The 15,611-nt window shown below is 50.0% G+C and overlaps 1 protein-coding gene across 2 annotated transcripts in view; it reads left to right on the top strand.

The window, feature by feature from the left end:
* The window catches only part of NISCH (nischarin), a 63,639-nt gene that overhangs the window by 13,628 nt on the left and 34,400 nt on the right, over window positions 1-15,611 (top strand). Inside the window, exons 7-15 of one of the 2 annotated variants that reach the window (XM_061128430.1) lie at window positions 905-1,000; window positions 2,461-2,613; window positions 3,763-3,831; window positions 4,332-4,517; window positions 4,670-4,798; window positions 6,193-6,306; window positions 6,591-6,702; window positions 10,820-10,944; window positions 12,010-12,059. In XM_061128430.1, the coding sequence (XP_060984413.1) occupies window positions 905-1,000; window positions 2,461-2,613; window positions 3,763-3,831; window positions 4,332-4,517; window positions 4,670-4,798; window positions 6,193-6,306; window positions 6,591-6,702; window positions 10,820-10,944; window positions 12,010-12,059 (1,034 nt within the window). Of the gene's footprint in view, window positions 1-904; window positions 1,001-2,460; window positions 2,614-3,762; window positions 3,832-4,331; window positions 4,518-4,669; window positions 4,799-6,192; window positions 6,307-6,590; window positions 6,703-7,252; window positions 8,337-10,819; window positions 10,945-12,009; window positions 12,060-15,611 lie in introns of those variants that run through there. The other variant, XM_061128431.1, reaches the window with a different exon arrangement.

Genomic DNA, 15,611 nt, shown 5'->3' with positions numbered 1-15,611 from the left:
GCCGTGCCTGCACCTAACAGGAAATACTTCGCATTACTCACTTCGGAACTCCTGGGTTCACAGTGCCAATTTTGTTACCTTTTTTTTCTTTTTTAATAAGAAGGGGACTCAGTAGAGAATAGTTAAAAATGCTTTAACGCAGCGAGTTCTCGTGCATGGCTTTTGTGTGCAGCCCTATTCCCCATGTCTAATTTCATTACTTGATGAAATCTTCTCAACAGCCACGTGAAGTGGGCACTTACATTCCCATTTTACAGTTGAGGAGACTGAGGCTTAGGGGGGTAAGGAAGTTTGGCCAGGATCACACAGTTAAAAAGGGAAATCTCGTGTCTTGAGTTCAGCAGAGTCTGACTCTGCAACGTGCTGGGCTTGTCTCAGGAGGTCCCTTGATGACCCTTCCTTCGATGGGCATCTGGGCCTCGACCAACACAGGCAAGTGGGACTGGGAAGTGAGAGGAGTGCCTGGCTGGGCAGACTGCGGCTCTGCCAGGCGGGGTCTGTGGGTATGTAGCGTGGCACTCAGACAGGTGGCTTGAGGGAGGTGGTTTGGCTTGTACCCCTCCTTGCCCCTGCAAGGCTGCCGAGGCCGGTGGAGTGGGGCAGGTGATGTTGCAGAGGCCCCAGGCTCTCCCTGGCTCTCACTTTGTGTCCAGCCACCAAGCCCCAAGCAACTGTTCAGAGAAAAGAGTTTGTCTCATTGTCTCACAGGCTACTTCAGAACATGTCTAGTTAGCACTAAAAACTGGGGAAAGCAGAGACTTAGGGCTTGAGTCACCGCCTGCCTCGAAGAATTCGGGGTCACTGATGGTTGTGCTCCTTTTGTGTGTGGGTGGTGAACATCTACTTCACGGGACTTCTGTTGGAGTGACAGTGCCCTTCTGAGACACAGCTGTTCTTGTTCCAGATAAGTCACTGTGATGCCAGGCGCATCCGGGGGCTGGTTGCATCCAAGCCCACCTTGGCCACGATGAGCGTCCGTTTCTCGGCAACCTCCATGAAGGTAAGCGCCACCTTTTACCTTCCTGGGTGCCGTCTGAGGGGCAGGGCCCTGCACTGTGGTGGCCTCACTGCAAATCATGCAAAATCTACTGCCATCTGTCAGGAGTCAGAAGCCAGACTTTGCCCTGGGCAGCTGCACGCTCATGTGGGACCTCCCAGTGCTTGACAGTCCCTGGGATACTTCAGGCTACATCGTCATCCCAAATCAACACTGTTAAATCAGAGATTTTAAGAGCAGGATAATCCCCACCTCCCAGAAAAAGGTCACTGGTTTTTAATAAATTTTCAGCAGCAGGAGTGTCAGAACATTCATTAGATGAATTGATGGAAATGTTCTCTAACTATGAAAAGCCCTGGCTTAGCGCTCATTTGTATCTTGTTCTCAGGGAACTTGAATAGGCAGGCGAGGTTGTGTGTGCTGGGTCCTGTTGTTTATACATGAGTGACACAGACTCACAAACCAAGTCTGTAAGAGGTTTTTTTCCCCTCTCTCTGTACATTTTTATGGTTTGCATCTTAGTAATGACTTGACTTCCAGGTGGCGCTAGTGGTAAAGAACCCACCTGCTAATGCAGGAGATGTAAGAGATTCTGGTTTGATCCGTGGGTTAAGAAGATCCCCTGGAGAAGGAAATGGCAGCCCACTCCAGTATTCATGCCTGGAGAATCCCATGGACAGAGGAGCATGGCAGGCTACAGCCCATGGGGTCGCCAAGAGGTGGACGCGACTGAAATTACTTAGCACTTAGCAGACTCAGTAATCTTAAAGTTCTTCTAGAAAGAAGCATAGTGTTACTTTTAGAACTTAGAATCTGATGAAGATTTAGGTTTGATGGAAAGTCTTTCTTTTGAGACTTCCGGCTGAAAAGAGGTGGCTTGTTTCAGGCAGTTTTGCCCCCTCTGAGAGATACTCCCTGCTTCCCTGCTCAGGGAGCCCAGAGTGATCCATTGAGAGAGGAGAAGTTTTATCAAAGGGCATCAGAAGCCGAATCGAGGAGACCTGCCCTCTTCCCAGTAGATGGTGCCCCCTGCTGCTCCCCTGTCTCAGCCCTGCTAGATTTTACCCTGTGAAATAATGGTTAAAAGGCCTATTGTCAGCCACGGGGGCCACAGTGCCAGCTTGTAAAGCATGGTTGCCTGGAAACACAGCAAATTCTGACCTTCAGCCTCCAAGATTTAAGCCAGAAAAGGCATCACTGTATAACGAGGCTCTTGTGAGCTGGAAAAGCATTTGCTCCTGCAGCAGGGCCAGAACATATTCCAAGTGGCCGTTATGTTTCTAAGCTCTTCAGTTATTTCACAATTGTTTCGAGGCATATGAACCAAAGCCCTGTTTTAATGCAAGTTCACTTCCACATGCTAAATATGCTCCAGCCCTTCCTGAAATTTTGCAATGATTGTGTTCCCAGTGAGTGTTGCATGAGGGCTACCCTGGGGGTGCTCACCAGATGTTCTCCCACAGGAAGTCCTCGTCCCCGAAGCCTCGGAGTTCGATGAGTGGGAGCCAGCAGGCGCAGCCCTGGAGGGCCCCGTGACTGCCGTTATCCCCACATGGCAGGCGCTGACCGCTCTGGACTTGAGTCACAACAGCATCTCCGAGATCGATGAGTCTGTGGTATGCCCTCCACAGCCTGACCAGACCCTGGGGTTGGGTGTTTAACTTGACTTTTACCAAAAGGACCACCGAAGACCTGTATGCGGTGCTCTGTGCGTTGCCTGCAGTTCTTAAGTTAATTTCAAAATGAGATTATTTAAAAGTTATTTAAAATCTTAGGGCTTCCCTGGTGGCTCAATGGTAAAGAATCCGCCTGCCAATGCTGGAGACACTGGTTCAATCCCTGGTCCAGGAAGATCCCACATGCCAAGGACCAGCTAAGCCCATGCACTACAGCTATTGAGCCTGTGCTCTAGAGACCCATGAGCCACAGCTCCCAAGCCCATGTGCGGCAACTACTGAAGCCTGTGTGCCCTAGAGCCTGTGTTCCACAACAAGAGAAGTCACCACAGTGAGAAGCCCGAGCACCGCCACTGTGGAGAGCAGCCCCCACTCACTGCAACTAGAGAAAAGCCTGGGTAGCAGTGAAGACCCAGCACAGCCAAAAATAAATAAATTTCTTTCTTTCTTTTTTTTTTTTTAAAGGAGTGCTTAGAACAAAATGAAGAGTATTAATTGTATGTGCATTTGATAGCATAGACACAGTAAGTGGTGAGATTTATTCCCAAGAAGAGGAGCAGAAAAGTTAGTCCATAGGTTCCAGGGAGATTCCTGGTAGTTCAGCGGTTAAGACTTCATGTTTCCACTGTAGCGGGGACAGGTTTGATCCCTGATCAGAGAACTAAGATCCAGTGTGCCTCACAGTGCAGCCAGAAAAAAAAAAGGTTTCAGATGTTCCCCTGTAAGAGTGACATCCAGATGGTACTTGGGCAGAAGGAGTGTGGTTCCTGTGTTTGTCTCTCGATGGGGATAGGTAGAGTTGAAGACGGGCACACCTCCTTGTGTCTGCAGCCTTGCTGTTTATCACTTTTACAAGCCAAGTGTTCTGTAAAAACAATGCGTCAGTGTTCAGCACTGGAGTTCCTCTGTTAATGTGTTCCTGAGGATGTGCTGCTGGCTGGGTCCTGGGAGGTGTCCGGTCAGGGGCCCTGCACAGATGGCCTGCCCAGGGGTCTGTGGTCAGGCAGAAGCATCTATCCCTCCTATGTAGGGACCAGAAAGGGTCCAGTCTCCTAGGGTAACATCAGGTGTTGTCTTTTCTTTCACAAGAAACTGATTCCAAAGATTGAGTTCCTGGACCTGAGTCATAATGGAGTGCTGGTCATGAACAATCTGCAGGTAATTAGTGCCTTTGGAGACCTTTACTGTCTTCGAGCTTCTTACAAGGTCCCATTCTCCTGAGATGCAGGAGGCTGATCTGGCCTTGGGGGTCTTAGGATTTCTCTCATGGGCACTTGAAGGGTATCTGGGTGTACCAGAGGTTCGTAAAGGCAGAGTCTGATGCCATTCCCTTTGGGTTGCAACAATGCAATGAGCACGTGTTGCTCTAGTTCCCAAAGTATAAGTACACATTGCACGTGATAAAGATGATGCCTCCATTGTGAAGACAGACAGCCTTGTTTTCAAACCCTGCCTCTGCTCCTATGCTGTGGGCCGCGTTGGCCCTGTAAAGCTGTGCAGGGAAGAAGTTTCCCTTCTGAAAAAATGTCAGAGGGAGCAGAGCCAACCTGCAGGGCTCGTCGTTTTAGGTTGGAAGGCCCATTACAGCCTTGCTGTCAGTGCCCATCGCCTGGCCCCTTGACCTTAATCACTTGGCCCTGTTGTCGACGCCCTCACAGCACCTGTACAACCTTGTGCACGTGGACCTGTCCTACAACAAGCTCTCCTCCTTGGAAGGGGTTCACACCAAACTGGGGAACATCAAGACCCTGAACCTGGCAGGCAACCTGCTGAGGAATCTGAGTGGCCTGCACAAGCTCTACTCCCTGGTCAACCTGGATCTCAGCGACAACAGAATTGAACAGGTGAGCCACGCCCCAGAAGGGACATGGGGTTCCGGGGTGGCTGTGCCTTGACATTGGCCACTTCAGTGAGAACGAGGGGCTTTTGTTTGGCCGTTGCTTGTGTTGTCATGTTGCTGAGTTGTTAGCGAAGGGACTCGGGGGATGCCTTGCAGATGGAAGAGGTCAGAAGCATTGGCAGCCTCCCATGTCTGGAGCACGTGGCTCTGCTCAACAACCCCCTGAGTATCATCCCCGACTATCGGACCAAGGTGCTGGCTCAGTTCGGAGAGCGGGCCTCAGAGGTAAGCTGCTTGGGGAGACTTAGCTGCAGGTGACGTCTGCTCACGTACACCTGCCTGCTTCAGAAGGCTGTCCTGCCCCTGAGTGGCCTTTCAGATCAGGGAAGTGTACTGCCTCCACAGGAAAAGGCTCCCTTGCTCCACTCCTCTTAGGGGCCACCGGCTGCCACTTCCTCAGTAGGCTTACCTCACGTCACCTCCATCAGAGCCTCAGGCCTGGGGGGCTCTCCAGGACCCAACAGGCACAGCCTGAGTGTGGAGGGACTGTCTTCTGCTTGTTAAAAAGTAATGTTTACTCTGGGCTTCCCTGGTGGCTCAGTGGTAAAGAACCCGCCTGCCAGTGCTGGAGATGCGGATTCCATCCCTGAGTCGGGAAGATCCCCTGGAGGAGGAAGTGGCAGGCTGCTCCAGTGTTCTTGCCTGGGATAATCCCAAGGACAGATTATGAGTGGGTGGGCTCCAGCCCATGACTTGCAGAATCAGACAGAATTTAACAACTGAGCGATGAACAACAATGTTTATTGTAGGCAGGAGTCAAGAATAAGATACTCAATTCTAAGTATCTCATTTCCTGGACAACTTCTGGCCATACAGTCTCATCATAAACCAGAGATGTTTGCCCATCTTGGCCAGTGTCACCCAGTCAGTATCTGCTGCCTGCTGAGTGGTCACCTGCCTGCCCCACAGGTTCCCCTGCAGATTCCCCTGTTTCCTTGCTTTGAGGAGCAGGCCACCCTCCCACTCTCCCAAATCCCAGGCCAGAAGATATCTGGAAGTCTATTTGCATCATCCCCCCCACCCCTCCATCTCTTTTCCGCCCCAGGTACCCCTTTCTCCACACTGTCACCAAGACAACATTCACAAGACATCCCCTCCTCCCCTCCCTTGCTCTCAGGCCCTGGGCACCTTCCCTCATTTGACCACTCTGCTGTTCCCCGCTGCCTGCCGGCCCATAGCTCATTCCTGCACTTGCAGGTGGGGTCCCTGCCTTCCTGCCTGCTTCCCATGCCTTGGCTCTCCCAGTTCAGCTCAGAAGGCTCTCCCCTTGCTCTTTGCAGATGAGAGTTTTGTCATGATTGGAGGCTTAGTTCAAGGCACCACCTTCCCCTACTCCCAGCCATCCCAGAGGCCTTCTCAGTGAACCCTGCGCCCTGTCTTCCCTTCTCTGAAAGGAGCTCCCGGAGCCAGGCTAGGCAGTGTGAGGCCTCCCTGGGTCACTCCAGGGAGCTCCCAGGTCACTTCTGTGGGTGGCAAAGCTCTCACCTCCTGGCAAGCTGAGCCTCTGCAGCCTTGTGTGTCCTCATGGGGCCTGGCCCACACCTCGGCGGGACCCTGCCATTCTGCTCGCTGCATGCTTGCCAGCCCCTGTGCTGATGGCCATTTTCTGAACACCATAGGTCTGTCTGGACAACACAGTGACCACAGAGAAAGAGCTGGACACAGTGGAAGTGCTAAAAGCGATTCAGAAAGCCAAAGAGGTCAAGTCCAAATTAAGCAACTCTGAGAAGAAGGTGGGTCTTCGCGTGGGAGGTGGGAGGAGAGGTGGTGGTGAAGGAGTGGCGTCCTGGCTGCACCACCCTGCCCTCCTCCCCTTGGCTGTGTGTGCCTGTCCGTGCTCACCCGTGAGATGGGGGCGGCCATTGGACCTGCCTCGTGGGGTTGCCGAGGGTTAGTCGCGATCCTCCCTGTCACCGATGTTTGTGAGCACCATACGCTCCTCACGTCTCTGGCTCTGTCCAGTTCTGTTCTCCTGGATCTTTCACCCTTGCCCAGCTGACTCAGCACCCTCCCTCAGGTCAGTGAGGATTCTCGGCTTGCTGCTGCCCCCTGTGTCAGACCCAGCAGCTCCCCGCCCAGCGTGGCTCCCACCTCTGCCTCCCTGCCCCAGCCCATCCTCTCCAACCAAGGTAACCGCGTGTGTGCGCGTGTGCACGTGTGCGTGTGTGTGTCTGCCTCCCTGACAGCCTCACAGGCCCTGCCGGGGCCCCCAGCTGGGCTGGGGTTGGAGGAGCGGGTTCGGATGCAGGGAGGGTGCGGTGCTGTCTGCACACCAGCCCCTCCTGGGGAGGCACGTGGCCGGGGGGTGCCTGGCTTGATTTCTCGTTTGCTCAGTGAAGACTGCCCATTGCTGTGACACCCACATCCAGTTCCTCTAGGGTACTGCGGGGTGTGCTCTTTGAGTAGGCTTGGGGCTGCTGGCCCATGAGGACCCTACGTGCCTCCAGGCAGTGTGGGCAGGCTGGCTCCCTGTTAATGAGAAGCCAGGCCTCCTGGTTACTTCCCTAAGTCAGGTACCTCCCCGCCCCATCCCTGTGTGGGGAGTGTGCCTCATCACTGTGGCCCCAAACGCAGTGTTGGTGGGGCCGAGATGGGCTGTTGGTGGACCCATGGAAGACCAATCCCTCTCACCCACCCACTGTCTTAGCGTTTTCAAAGGGCTTTCACCTCTGAACCCAGGCATCCTCGGAGATGAGTGAGTGAAGCAGGTCCCATGAGTGTCTGCTGGCCCGGCCCCACTGAAGAGGGGAGGGTGTGCCGTCCCGAGTGGAGCCGAGGCTCGGGACACACAGGAAAGAACGCCGCCCACCCGGGCTCCTGGAGTTGGAGAACTTGGTGTGAGGTCTTGGGAAAACAGTTTGACCCTATGTTTCAAGAGCCAGAAAAACGTTCCCACCCCTTGACTTGGTAACCCCGCTGGTGGGGATTTTATCTTAGCGGGATAAGATAACAGGGAAGGGGGAGGTGAAACACTCGCCGCAGCGCTGTTTCTACCAGCAAAGCATGGGCCACGACGGCGTGAGAGAGAGGGAGGTTAAGCCATGGTCCAGAGTACCCTGCAGCCATTACAGCCGAGAGGGGAAGGTGGGATATGAAGAATGCTGGGTGAAGTCAGAGAGCCTGTGCAGGGCAGCTCACCAAGGTCACAGCTGTGGACGTGAGCCAGAGAGTGGATGGGGCACGTCGGTGCCGGAGTCGTCATCTGTTTGCTTTTGTAACATTCTTGATTGAGAAATTCCGGTTTTCTATTTCTTTTTTTTTTTTTTTTTTAATGTAAAAGGGGAGGGGGCCTGTATCACTTTGAAGATGCTTCCCTGACCGGTCTCCTGTCGAGGGGCCAGAGCCCTCCTCAGGCCCCCTCCCCGCTTCACGCTGCCTGGCACAGCCCTGGGGCCTGCAGAGGGTCTGCATGGTTAGGCTCTGGGGACCAGGAGGTGTGGCTGGCCCGCCAGGCTGGGGACCAGCCAGTTTTCAGTCTGCCTTTGTCGAGGCAAGGAATCAGTGAGTGTGAGCAAGCCAGTGAGCTGTGGGTGGCGAGGGAGGTGTCTGCCCCCCATAGCTGCAGTCGTGGGCGGCCCCCTTTGGTGGCGACGCCTCTGCAGCCCCCAGAACCAGGCTCAGTCCCCTTCTTCGCTGCCCCCGCTCCGGGGGACACACCACGCAGTGGCTCTTTGTAGTCTTCCCCCTACCCTTCCCAGTCCTTCTGCTGGACATTTAGACGTTGTCTCCGGATCCTCTTATAAATAAAACTGCAGTGGATGTCTCTGTGTGCACATCTCTTTCCTTTTGGTGAGAAACAACCAGGGTTGGGCCCCGTCTAGGCATTCTGATGTCCCCTGTCCTGTCCCCTGAGTGGCCCTTTCTGACCACTTGTTTGTACAGACCAGTCCAGGAAGGAAGCAGAAAGACTGTCCCTATTCACATTTCCTCAGCTCCAAACAGGGTTTGGGAGGGTCGTGACAGGAAAATGCTGCTTTTTATTGCTAATGTGGCAGAATCCACAGAAATTTGTGTTCACCCTTGTGCTACTGGACCTTGCCTGTGTATGGGCAAGGATTTCTTCCTGCAGGGATCAGCTTTGCTCCCAGCCTGTTTTTGTAGACGTGGATACACTTGTGAGTAAGCTGCCCCTTTACCCCTGGAGGCCCACCAGGAACGGATACTGTCCATGAATCACCAGGCCTCTGGTCACCTCAGGACTTGCTAGCCCAGCTTGTTGGAGCCATGGAGGGTTTTGGCCACAGGGACTGATGTGGGAAGTGTCGGAGTTGATCCTCCAGCCAGGCCAGGTCCAGGGGCTGAGAGGAGGCTGTAGAGAGGTGGTTAGGAGGGCAGGTGCCTGGCCTGGGTCCCCTGAGTTTACATCCCAGCTTCCCTGGCTGTGGCCCCTCAAGCAGCTTGTCACCTCCAGAGCTGTTTTCCCTACCCTCCTTCATCGATTCTAAGATGCACACGTTTCCACCTTGTGACTCTGAAGTTGAGACGCATCTTTCGGTCAGTGGCATCTCATAGTTGCTGTCAGCCAGCTGGTATTCGTGATGGAGTTGTGGGAACACCTTCCGCGGACACCTGCTAAGACCCGAGATGGCGCCACATCTGCGCATCTTAGATTTGATGAGCTGTGGTAAATAATGGGAGGTGGGCATGAGCTGACGCTGGGGAAGCACTCGGCACTGCTGCTGGTCCATCAGAAGCGGTCAGTAAGGGCTCCCCGCCTGTGTGTGTGTTGGAGGGTTTCCAGGTGACCGGGACAGTCCCCTGAGAACCCTGGAGCCTCTTACGATGCTGAGCTGTACCCCCAAGGGAGGATGGGGCAGAATGGTTTGGGGCATTTGTGAAAGAGAGGTCTGTCTAGAGCAGAGAGGGTTTTGCTCTGGAGGTGTATGTGAGGTGACTCCCAAGGGACGGTAGGATCTGAGCACGTGAGGGAGGAGCGGGTGGGTTCCGGGAGAGAAGCGCATGCTTCACGCCTGGCTGTGTGCTTGCCGCCCTTCCTGCCTGTGCATCACCCCTGCTGCTTCGCTCTGGGGGGGTGTCTGGATTTGGACCATCTGCCTGCCCAGCCCGTGAGTAGAGGACCTGGGCTGTGCGAGTTGTCCTGACCCCAAGCCGCACCTGAGCTGGACAAGGGTGTGGGGCTCTGTGAGCTCTCAAGTCATTTTGTTGGGCCTTTGTGACTGGTGGTAAAGCCAGGCTATGGAGGCGAGCCCTGGCCTCCTGGAGATTTTGGTGGAAATAGGGGTTGACGCCCAGCAGTCATCCAACCAGCTGCATTTAGGAGAAAGTTAAAAAACATTTTATTCTCAACCAGTCTGGAAAATGTTTGGAGTGAAATAAGGGACCCAGATGAGCTGAATTCATACAACAACCTCAGCAGGCTTTAAAAACAGCCTGAATGAGTCAGAGCGTGCTGTCCATGGGCGGTGGCCTTGGGGAGGGTCAGTGGGATGTGTCCTGTGGGAAGCTGGGCCTGGGTGGTTCTTGCCAGCCCCGGAGGAAACCCGAGCCAGCAAGCAGGCCCGGCCTTCTGATGAGGGGTCCCGGGCTCCGGGATCTGCAAAGCTTGCCAGGGCTTTTGGGTGGCGGGGTGGAGAGGCTTCGGCTCTGTCCCCAGGAAGAGGGTCTAGGAGCAAACACGTGTAAGGCTCCTGGACATTTTGCCAAACTGCTCTCTGCACGGGCGGGGCTCCCCGCGGTGCCTGCCTCTGCCCAGTTAGGCCACACAGCCTGACCTTTGCTGAAGTTAGAGGCAGAACTCTCCCTTGGATGGTTTGGGAGGGTGAGCTTGGTCTTGTGTCACGCCCATTGGCTCTTTTGTGGAATGTCCGTTCGTTCTTTGCAGCCTCCTAATGGGATTTTTTTCCCCCATTTTTGTTATCTGTAAGAGCATTTTACAGATTAAAGATATAAGCCTTTGACAAATACTGTGAGCACTTTTTTCTCATTTCATTCAAGTTTTTTTTTTTTTTCTCACAGAAGTTTAGTTTTTATGTAGTCACACCTCAGTTTCTTCCTTTGGATTCAGGTTCAGAAATTCTCTTCCTTCCTGAGATTAGATGAGCAATCATTCGTTCTTCCAGTTATCTTAAGGTTTCGGTTTTAACATTTTCTTCTGTAATCCACTTGCCTGGATTTGGGGGGTCTGATTAGCTCCCAGCCACGTGTAGCCGAAGGGCACAGCCCCATTTGTTGAATGGCTGCTCTCCTGCCCCGCCTGCCCCACCCGCCTGCCCCTGGTCTCTCCAGGAATCATGTTCGTGCAAGAGGAGGCCCTGGCCAGCAGCCTCTCATCCACTGACAGTCTGACTCCTGAGGACCGGTCCATTGCGGGAGGATGCTCTGATTCCTTGGAGTCCATCCCTGCGGGACAGGTAACCTCCTCCTCCTCCTCCCTGGGGTTGGTGGCCCTGTGGCCCGCTCTTCTGCCTCCGGCTGTCTGCAAGTAGGAAGTGGCCGGGCTGGAGTCGTGGCAGGTGCTGCCAGAGCTTGGCGTGCCCTGCTGTGGTTCAGGGTCTGTTCAGTTAGCATCTGTGTGTCTGTCTGTCTCTCTGGGCTGATGGGGATAGGCAGTTTTCTTTCACTGGGTCCTGAGGGGCAAAGCCAGGTAACCCTTAGTGCCTGTGAACACACTTCCTGAGGAAAGCAGTTCAAAAGGTCCTGGGGGGGCTTGTTTGCGTTCCAAACCCATCGAGAAGTTTCTCCCCTGCTGTCTGGCCCCTCTGGGCCATTTTGCCAATTTCTACCCGTCAGCCTGGTGTTCTGGGATACATTGTGACTTTGTTACCTCCTCTGTGGCTGCTGCTGAGTGTCCCTGAGCTAGTTCCTGTATCTCGGGAAGAAAGAGGCCGGCAGGTGTGCGAGCGGCGCATTTGCTGTGTGTGGGGAGTGTCCTTGGTGTCTGAGCCTGCCCAACCCTGTCTTTGCTCAACAACAAAGTCGTGCCCTGGGGCCCTGGGGCAGTGGGCAGTTCTGCTCTGTCCCGGCACTCCCCAGCACTCTCCCTTCACCCTCCCCGGGGTCACAGTAGGAGGCTCCTGAGCCCTAGGTCTTCTCTGCTGCCCAGAGACCACTGGGAGGCCTTGCCAGGCCCTCCACGGCCTCTGCTCACCGTGTCGGTAGACAGTCCACATGGACTCTCTGGTATGGCACAGGAGCGTTCAGGTGCCAGACCCAAAGGCACACGCTGAGCTGCAGAGGGTGAGAGGCTCTGGCCCAGAGGTTGGAAGCATGGACTGGAGTCGGACACAGGTGGGAACCTCAGCCTGCTGTGCATTGGCAGGATAACTGGGTGATTCTGTCTCTCGGGCCCTAGGATCCACCGCAAGGTGGCGAGGAGCTTCCTGCAGGCCCTTGAGGGAGGGCTTAGGGCAGGTACCTGGTGATTGCCAGGGCATGGCTGAGCAGGTGGGGGCTGACTGTGTTTCCTTTCCTGGCAGGCACCTTCTGATGATTTAAGGGACGTGCCGGGAGCTGTTGGCGGTGTAAGGTAGGGAAGAGGCTGTTGTAGAAGACATTCTGGGCCTTCTGCATGTGCTCAGCTGTGGGCTAGTAGTAACCAAGATTGTGTTAAAAATGTGTTCATGGAAGCTCCATAGAACTAGTTCTTCCTTTGAATAAATAGATGAAATGGGCTCTGGTCTGTTCCACAGTTCTAATCCCTAAATTTTGCTTTTCACAACCATTATCCTATACTAGGGGTCAGCATATCAAGGCCAGTTTAGTCCATTGCCTGTTTTGTACAGTCTGTGAGTTAAAAATGATTGTTCCATTCTTCTTTTTATTTATATATTTTTAAATGAGACAAAGATGAATATTTTTAATGATAACAGGTACAATTCACAAACAAGATTGACGTCTTAACCCGTTAAGACATCTGACAATAAAGAAACAAAGATATGTAAAAAATCAGAAGAAATATAAGGGAAAAAATATATATAATCATAGTGAAACATTAACATTTCTGTGAGAATATTTTATTAAATGTAGGAAAAATAACAGGAGCATCTTGAATAATGTCAATAATTAAACAATAATAGATTTGTGTTTATGTTAATTTATGTTAATCTTATATCCTACATGAATACATTTAAAATTTTGTATCTCATAGATTGTTATCAGATGTCCATAGGACATTTAAAGAAACTGGCAAAAATATAAATATTATTAAATTTCAAAAAGTAGAATTCTTTTTTGTGTGTGATTCAGTTATACATATACAGATACACTGTTTTTGAAATTATTTTCCATCATAGGTTATTACAAGATACTATAGTTTCCTATGCTATACAGTAAACCTTTGTTGCTTGTTCATATTTATTATTTTTTTAAAAGAAATCTGGCATTCTATTCATACTAAGTTAAACAAGTGGAGTCAAAATGTTGTAAACTTTTTACTTAGGCAAAAATTCATAAGTCTAAATTCTAAATAATTTCTAAAATATATATGTTTTCTTTATATATGTATAAAAGCTTTTTTTTCTAATTTCATTCCTTTTTTATTATTAAACTTTATAATTTATTTTGGAGTTTGGCTGATTATCATTGTGATAGTTTCAGGTGGACAGCAAAGGGACTCAGCCATTCATATATATGTATCCATTCTCGCCCAAATTCCCCTCTGATCCAGGCTGCCACATAACATTGAGTTCCCTGTGCTATACAGTAGGACCTTGCTGCTTATCCACTTTAAATTCAGCAGTGTTTACATGTTTATCCCAAACTCTGTAACCATCCCTTCCCCTGTGGCAATTCCCCAAGTTCTCCAAGTCCATGAGTCTGTTTTCTGTTTATCAGATAAGTTCATTTGTATCATTTCTTTTTAGATTCTGCATGTAAGGAATGTCATATGACATTTGTCTTTCTGTCTGACTTATTTCACTCAGGATGACAATCTCTAGGTCCGTCCATGTTGCTGCAAATGCAGTTATTTCATTCTTTTTAATGGCTGAGTAATACTCCATTGTGTATAGGTATCATGTCTTCTTTATCCATTCCTCTGTTGATGGACATTCAGGTTGCTTCCCTGTCTTGGCTCCTGCAAACAGTGCTGCAGTGAATATTGGGGTACATGTGTCATTTTGAATTAATGGTTTTCTCAGGGTATACGCCCAGGAGTGGGATTACTGGCTCATGTGGTAGTTCTACTTTTAGTTTTTTAAGGAACCTTCCGACTGTTGTCCACAGTGGCTGTATCAGTTTACATTCCTGTAAAAGATCTTTTCCACTACCCTTGATAAAGGTTTAGACGTTACTTTGCCGACAAAGGTCTGACTAGTCAGGGCTATGGTTTTTCCAGTTGTCATGTATGGATGTGAGAGTTGGACTATAAAGAAAGCTGAGTGCCAAAGAATTGATGTTTTTGAACTGTGATGTTAGAGAAGACTTTTGAGAGTCCCTTGGACTGCAAGGAGATCCAACCAGTCCATCCTAAAGGAGATCAGTCCTGAGTGTTCATTGGAAGGACTGATGTTGAAGCTGAAACTCCAATACTTTGTCCACTTGATGTGAAGAGCTGACTCATTTGAAAAGACCCTGATGCTGGGAAAGATTGCGGGCAGGAGGAGAAGGGGATGACAGAGGATGAGATGGTTGGATGGCATCACTGACTCAATGGACATGGGTTTGGGTGGACTCCAGGAGCTGGTGATGAACGGGGAGGCCTGGTGTGCTGCGGTCCATGGGGTTGCAAAGAGTCGGACACGACTGAGCAACTGAACTAAACTGACAAAGGTTTGAGAAAGAACATGATTTAAAAAAAAAGAGATGGAGAAATTGGAAAATATAAACTAAATGAAATGAGAGCACTGAATATGAAATAGAAAAAGTGAAACAAAGTAGATAAAAGTAAAAGAGCCTTGTATAGTCCAGTTGTTGAAATTTCAACATGGCTTCTCATTAGAAATGTATCTGGAACTCTGGTGAAAAAAAGCAGTACCTGGGTATTTGTATTTTTCCAAAAATTCCGAGATAATTCTGATATGTGTTTGGAGTTTAAAAAGTGATTACAGGTTTTTCTATTGAATGGTAGTTTGGTGATACAGAATTCTATTATTTTTGTTGACTGGTCATGATACAGTAGTATTAAGTGATTAATACTTAGGTAATCACATTAGTGAAAGATGTTTATCAGTTCGCAGAATCAGTAGCCAGACAAAAAATAAAAGATAATTAAAATTGTAAGTCATAATGGGAACATGATTAACCTAACAATATAAAATAATTACAATTTGAGGGGTCAAGCAGAGTGATTTGGTAAGTGGACGTGCTTACATGCACATGTTTTCATCTGCTCTGTCTTTTGGTTGGTGCATTTAATCCATTTGCATTTAAGATAATTATCAATATATATGATCCTATTATCATTTTCTTAATTGTTTTGGGTTTATTTTCTGTGGGTAAGTCTTCTTTCTCTTGGTTTCCTGCCTTGGTTTTTTTGTTGTAAAACTGGTTTGGTGGTGCTGAATTCTCTTAACTTTTGCTTGTCTGGAAAGCTTTTGATTTCTCCATCAAATCTGAAGGAGAGTCTTGCTGGGTAGAATATTCTTGGTTTTAGGTTCTTCCCTTTCATCACTTTAAATATATCATGCTATTCCCTTCTGGCTTGTAGAATTTCTGTTGAGAAACCAGCTGATAGCCTGATGAGAGTTCCCTTGTATGTTATTTGTCGTTTTCCCCTTGTTACTTTTAATATTTTATTTCTGTCTTTAATTTTTGTCAGTTTGATTACTGTCTGTCCTCCTCGGGTTTCTCCTGCCTGGGACTCTCTGTGCTCCCTGGACTTGGTTGACTATTTCCTTTCCCATTTTAGGGAAATTTTCAGCTATTATCTCTTCAAATAATTTCTCAGGTCCTTTCTCTCTTCTCCTTCTGGGATCTTTATAATGCGAATGTTTGTGCATTTAATGTTGTCCCAGAGGTCTCTTGGGCTGTCTTCATTCATTTTCATTCTTTTTTTCAATATTCTGTTCTGCAGCAGTGATGACCATTATTCTCTCCTTCAGGTCATTTATCTGTTCTTCAGTTATTCTGCTATTGATTC

The sequence above is a fragment of the Dama dama genome, chromosome 24 (assembly GCF_033118175.1).
Source record: "Dama dama isolate Ldn47 chromosome 24, ASM3311817v1, whole genome shotgun sequence".
Classification (NCBI taxonomy): domain Eukaryota; kingdom Metazoa; phylum Chordata; class Mammalia; order Artiodactyla; family Cervidae; genus Dama; species Dama dama.
The sequence above is the reverse complement of the archived record's forward strand: the minus strand, read 5'-3'. Positions and strand labels throughout refer to the sequence as shown.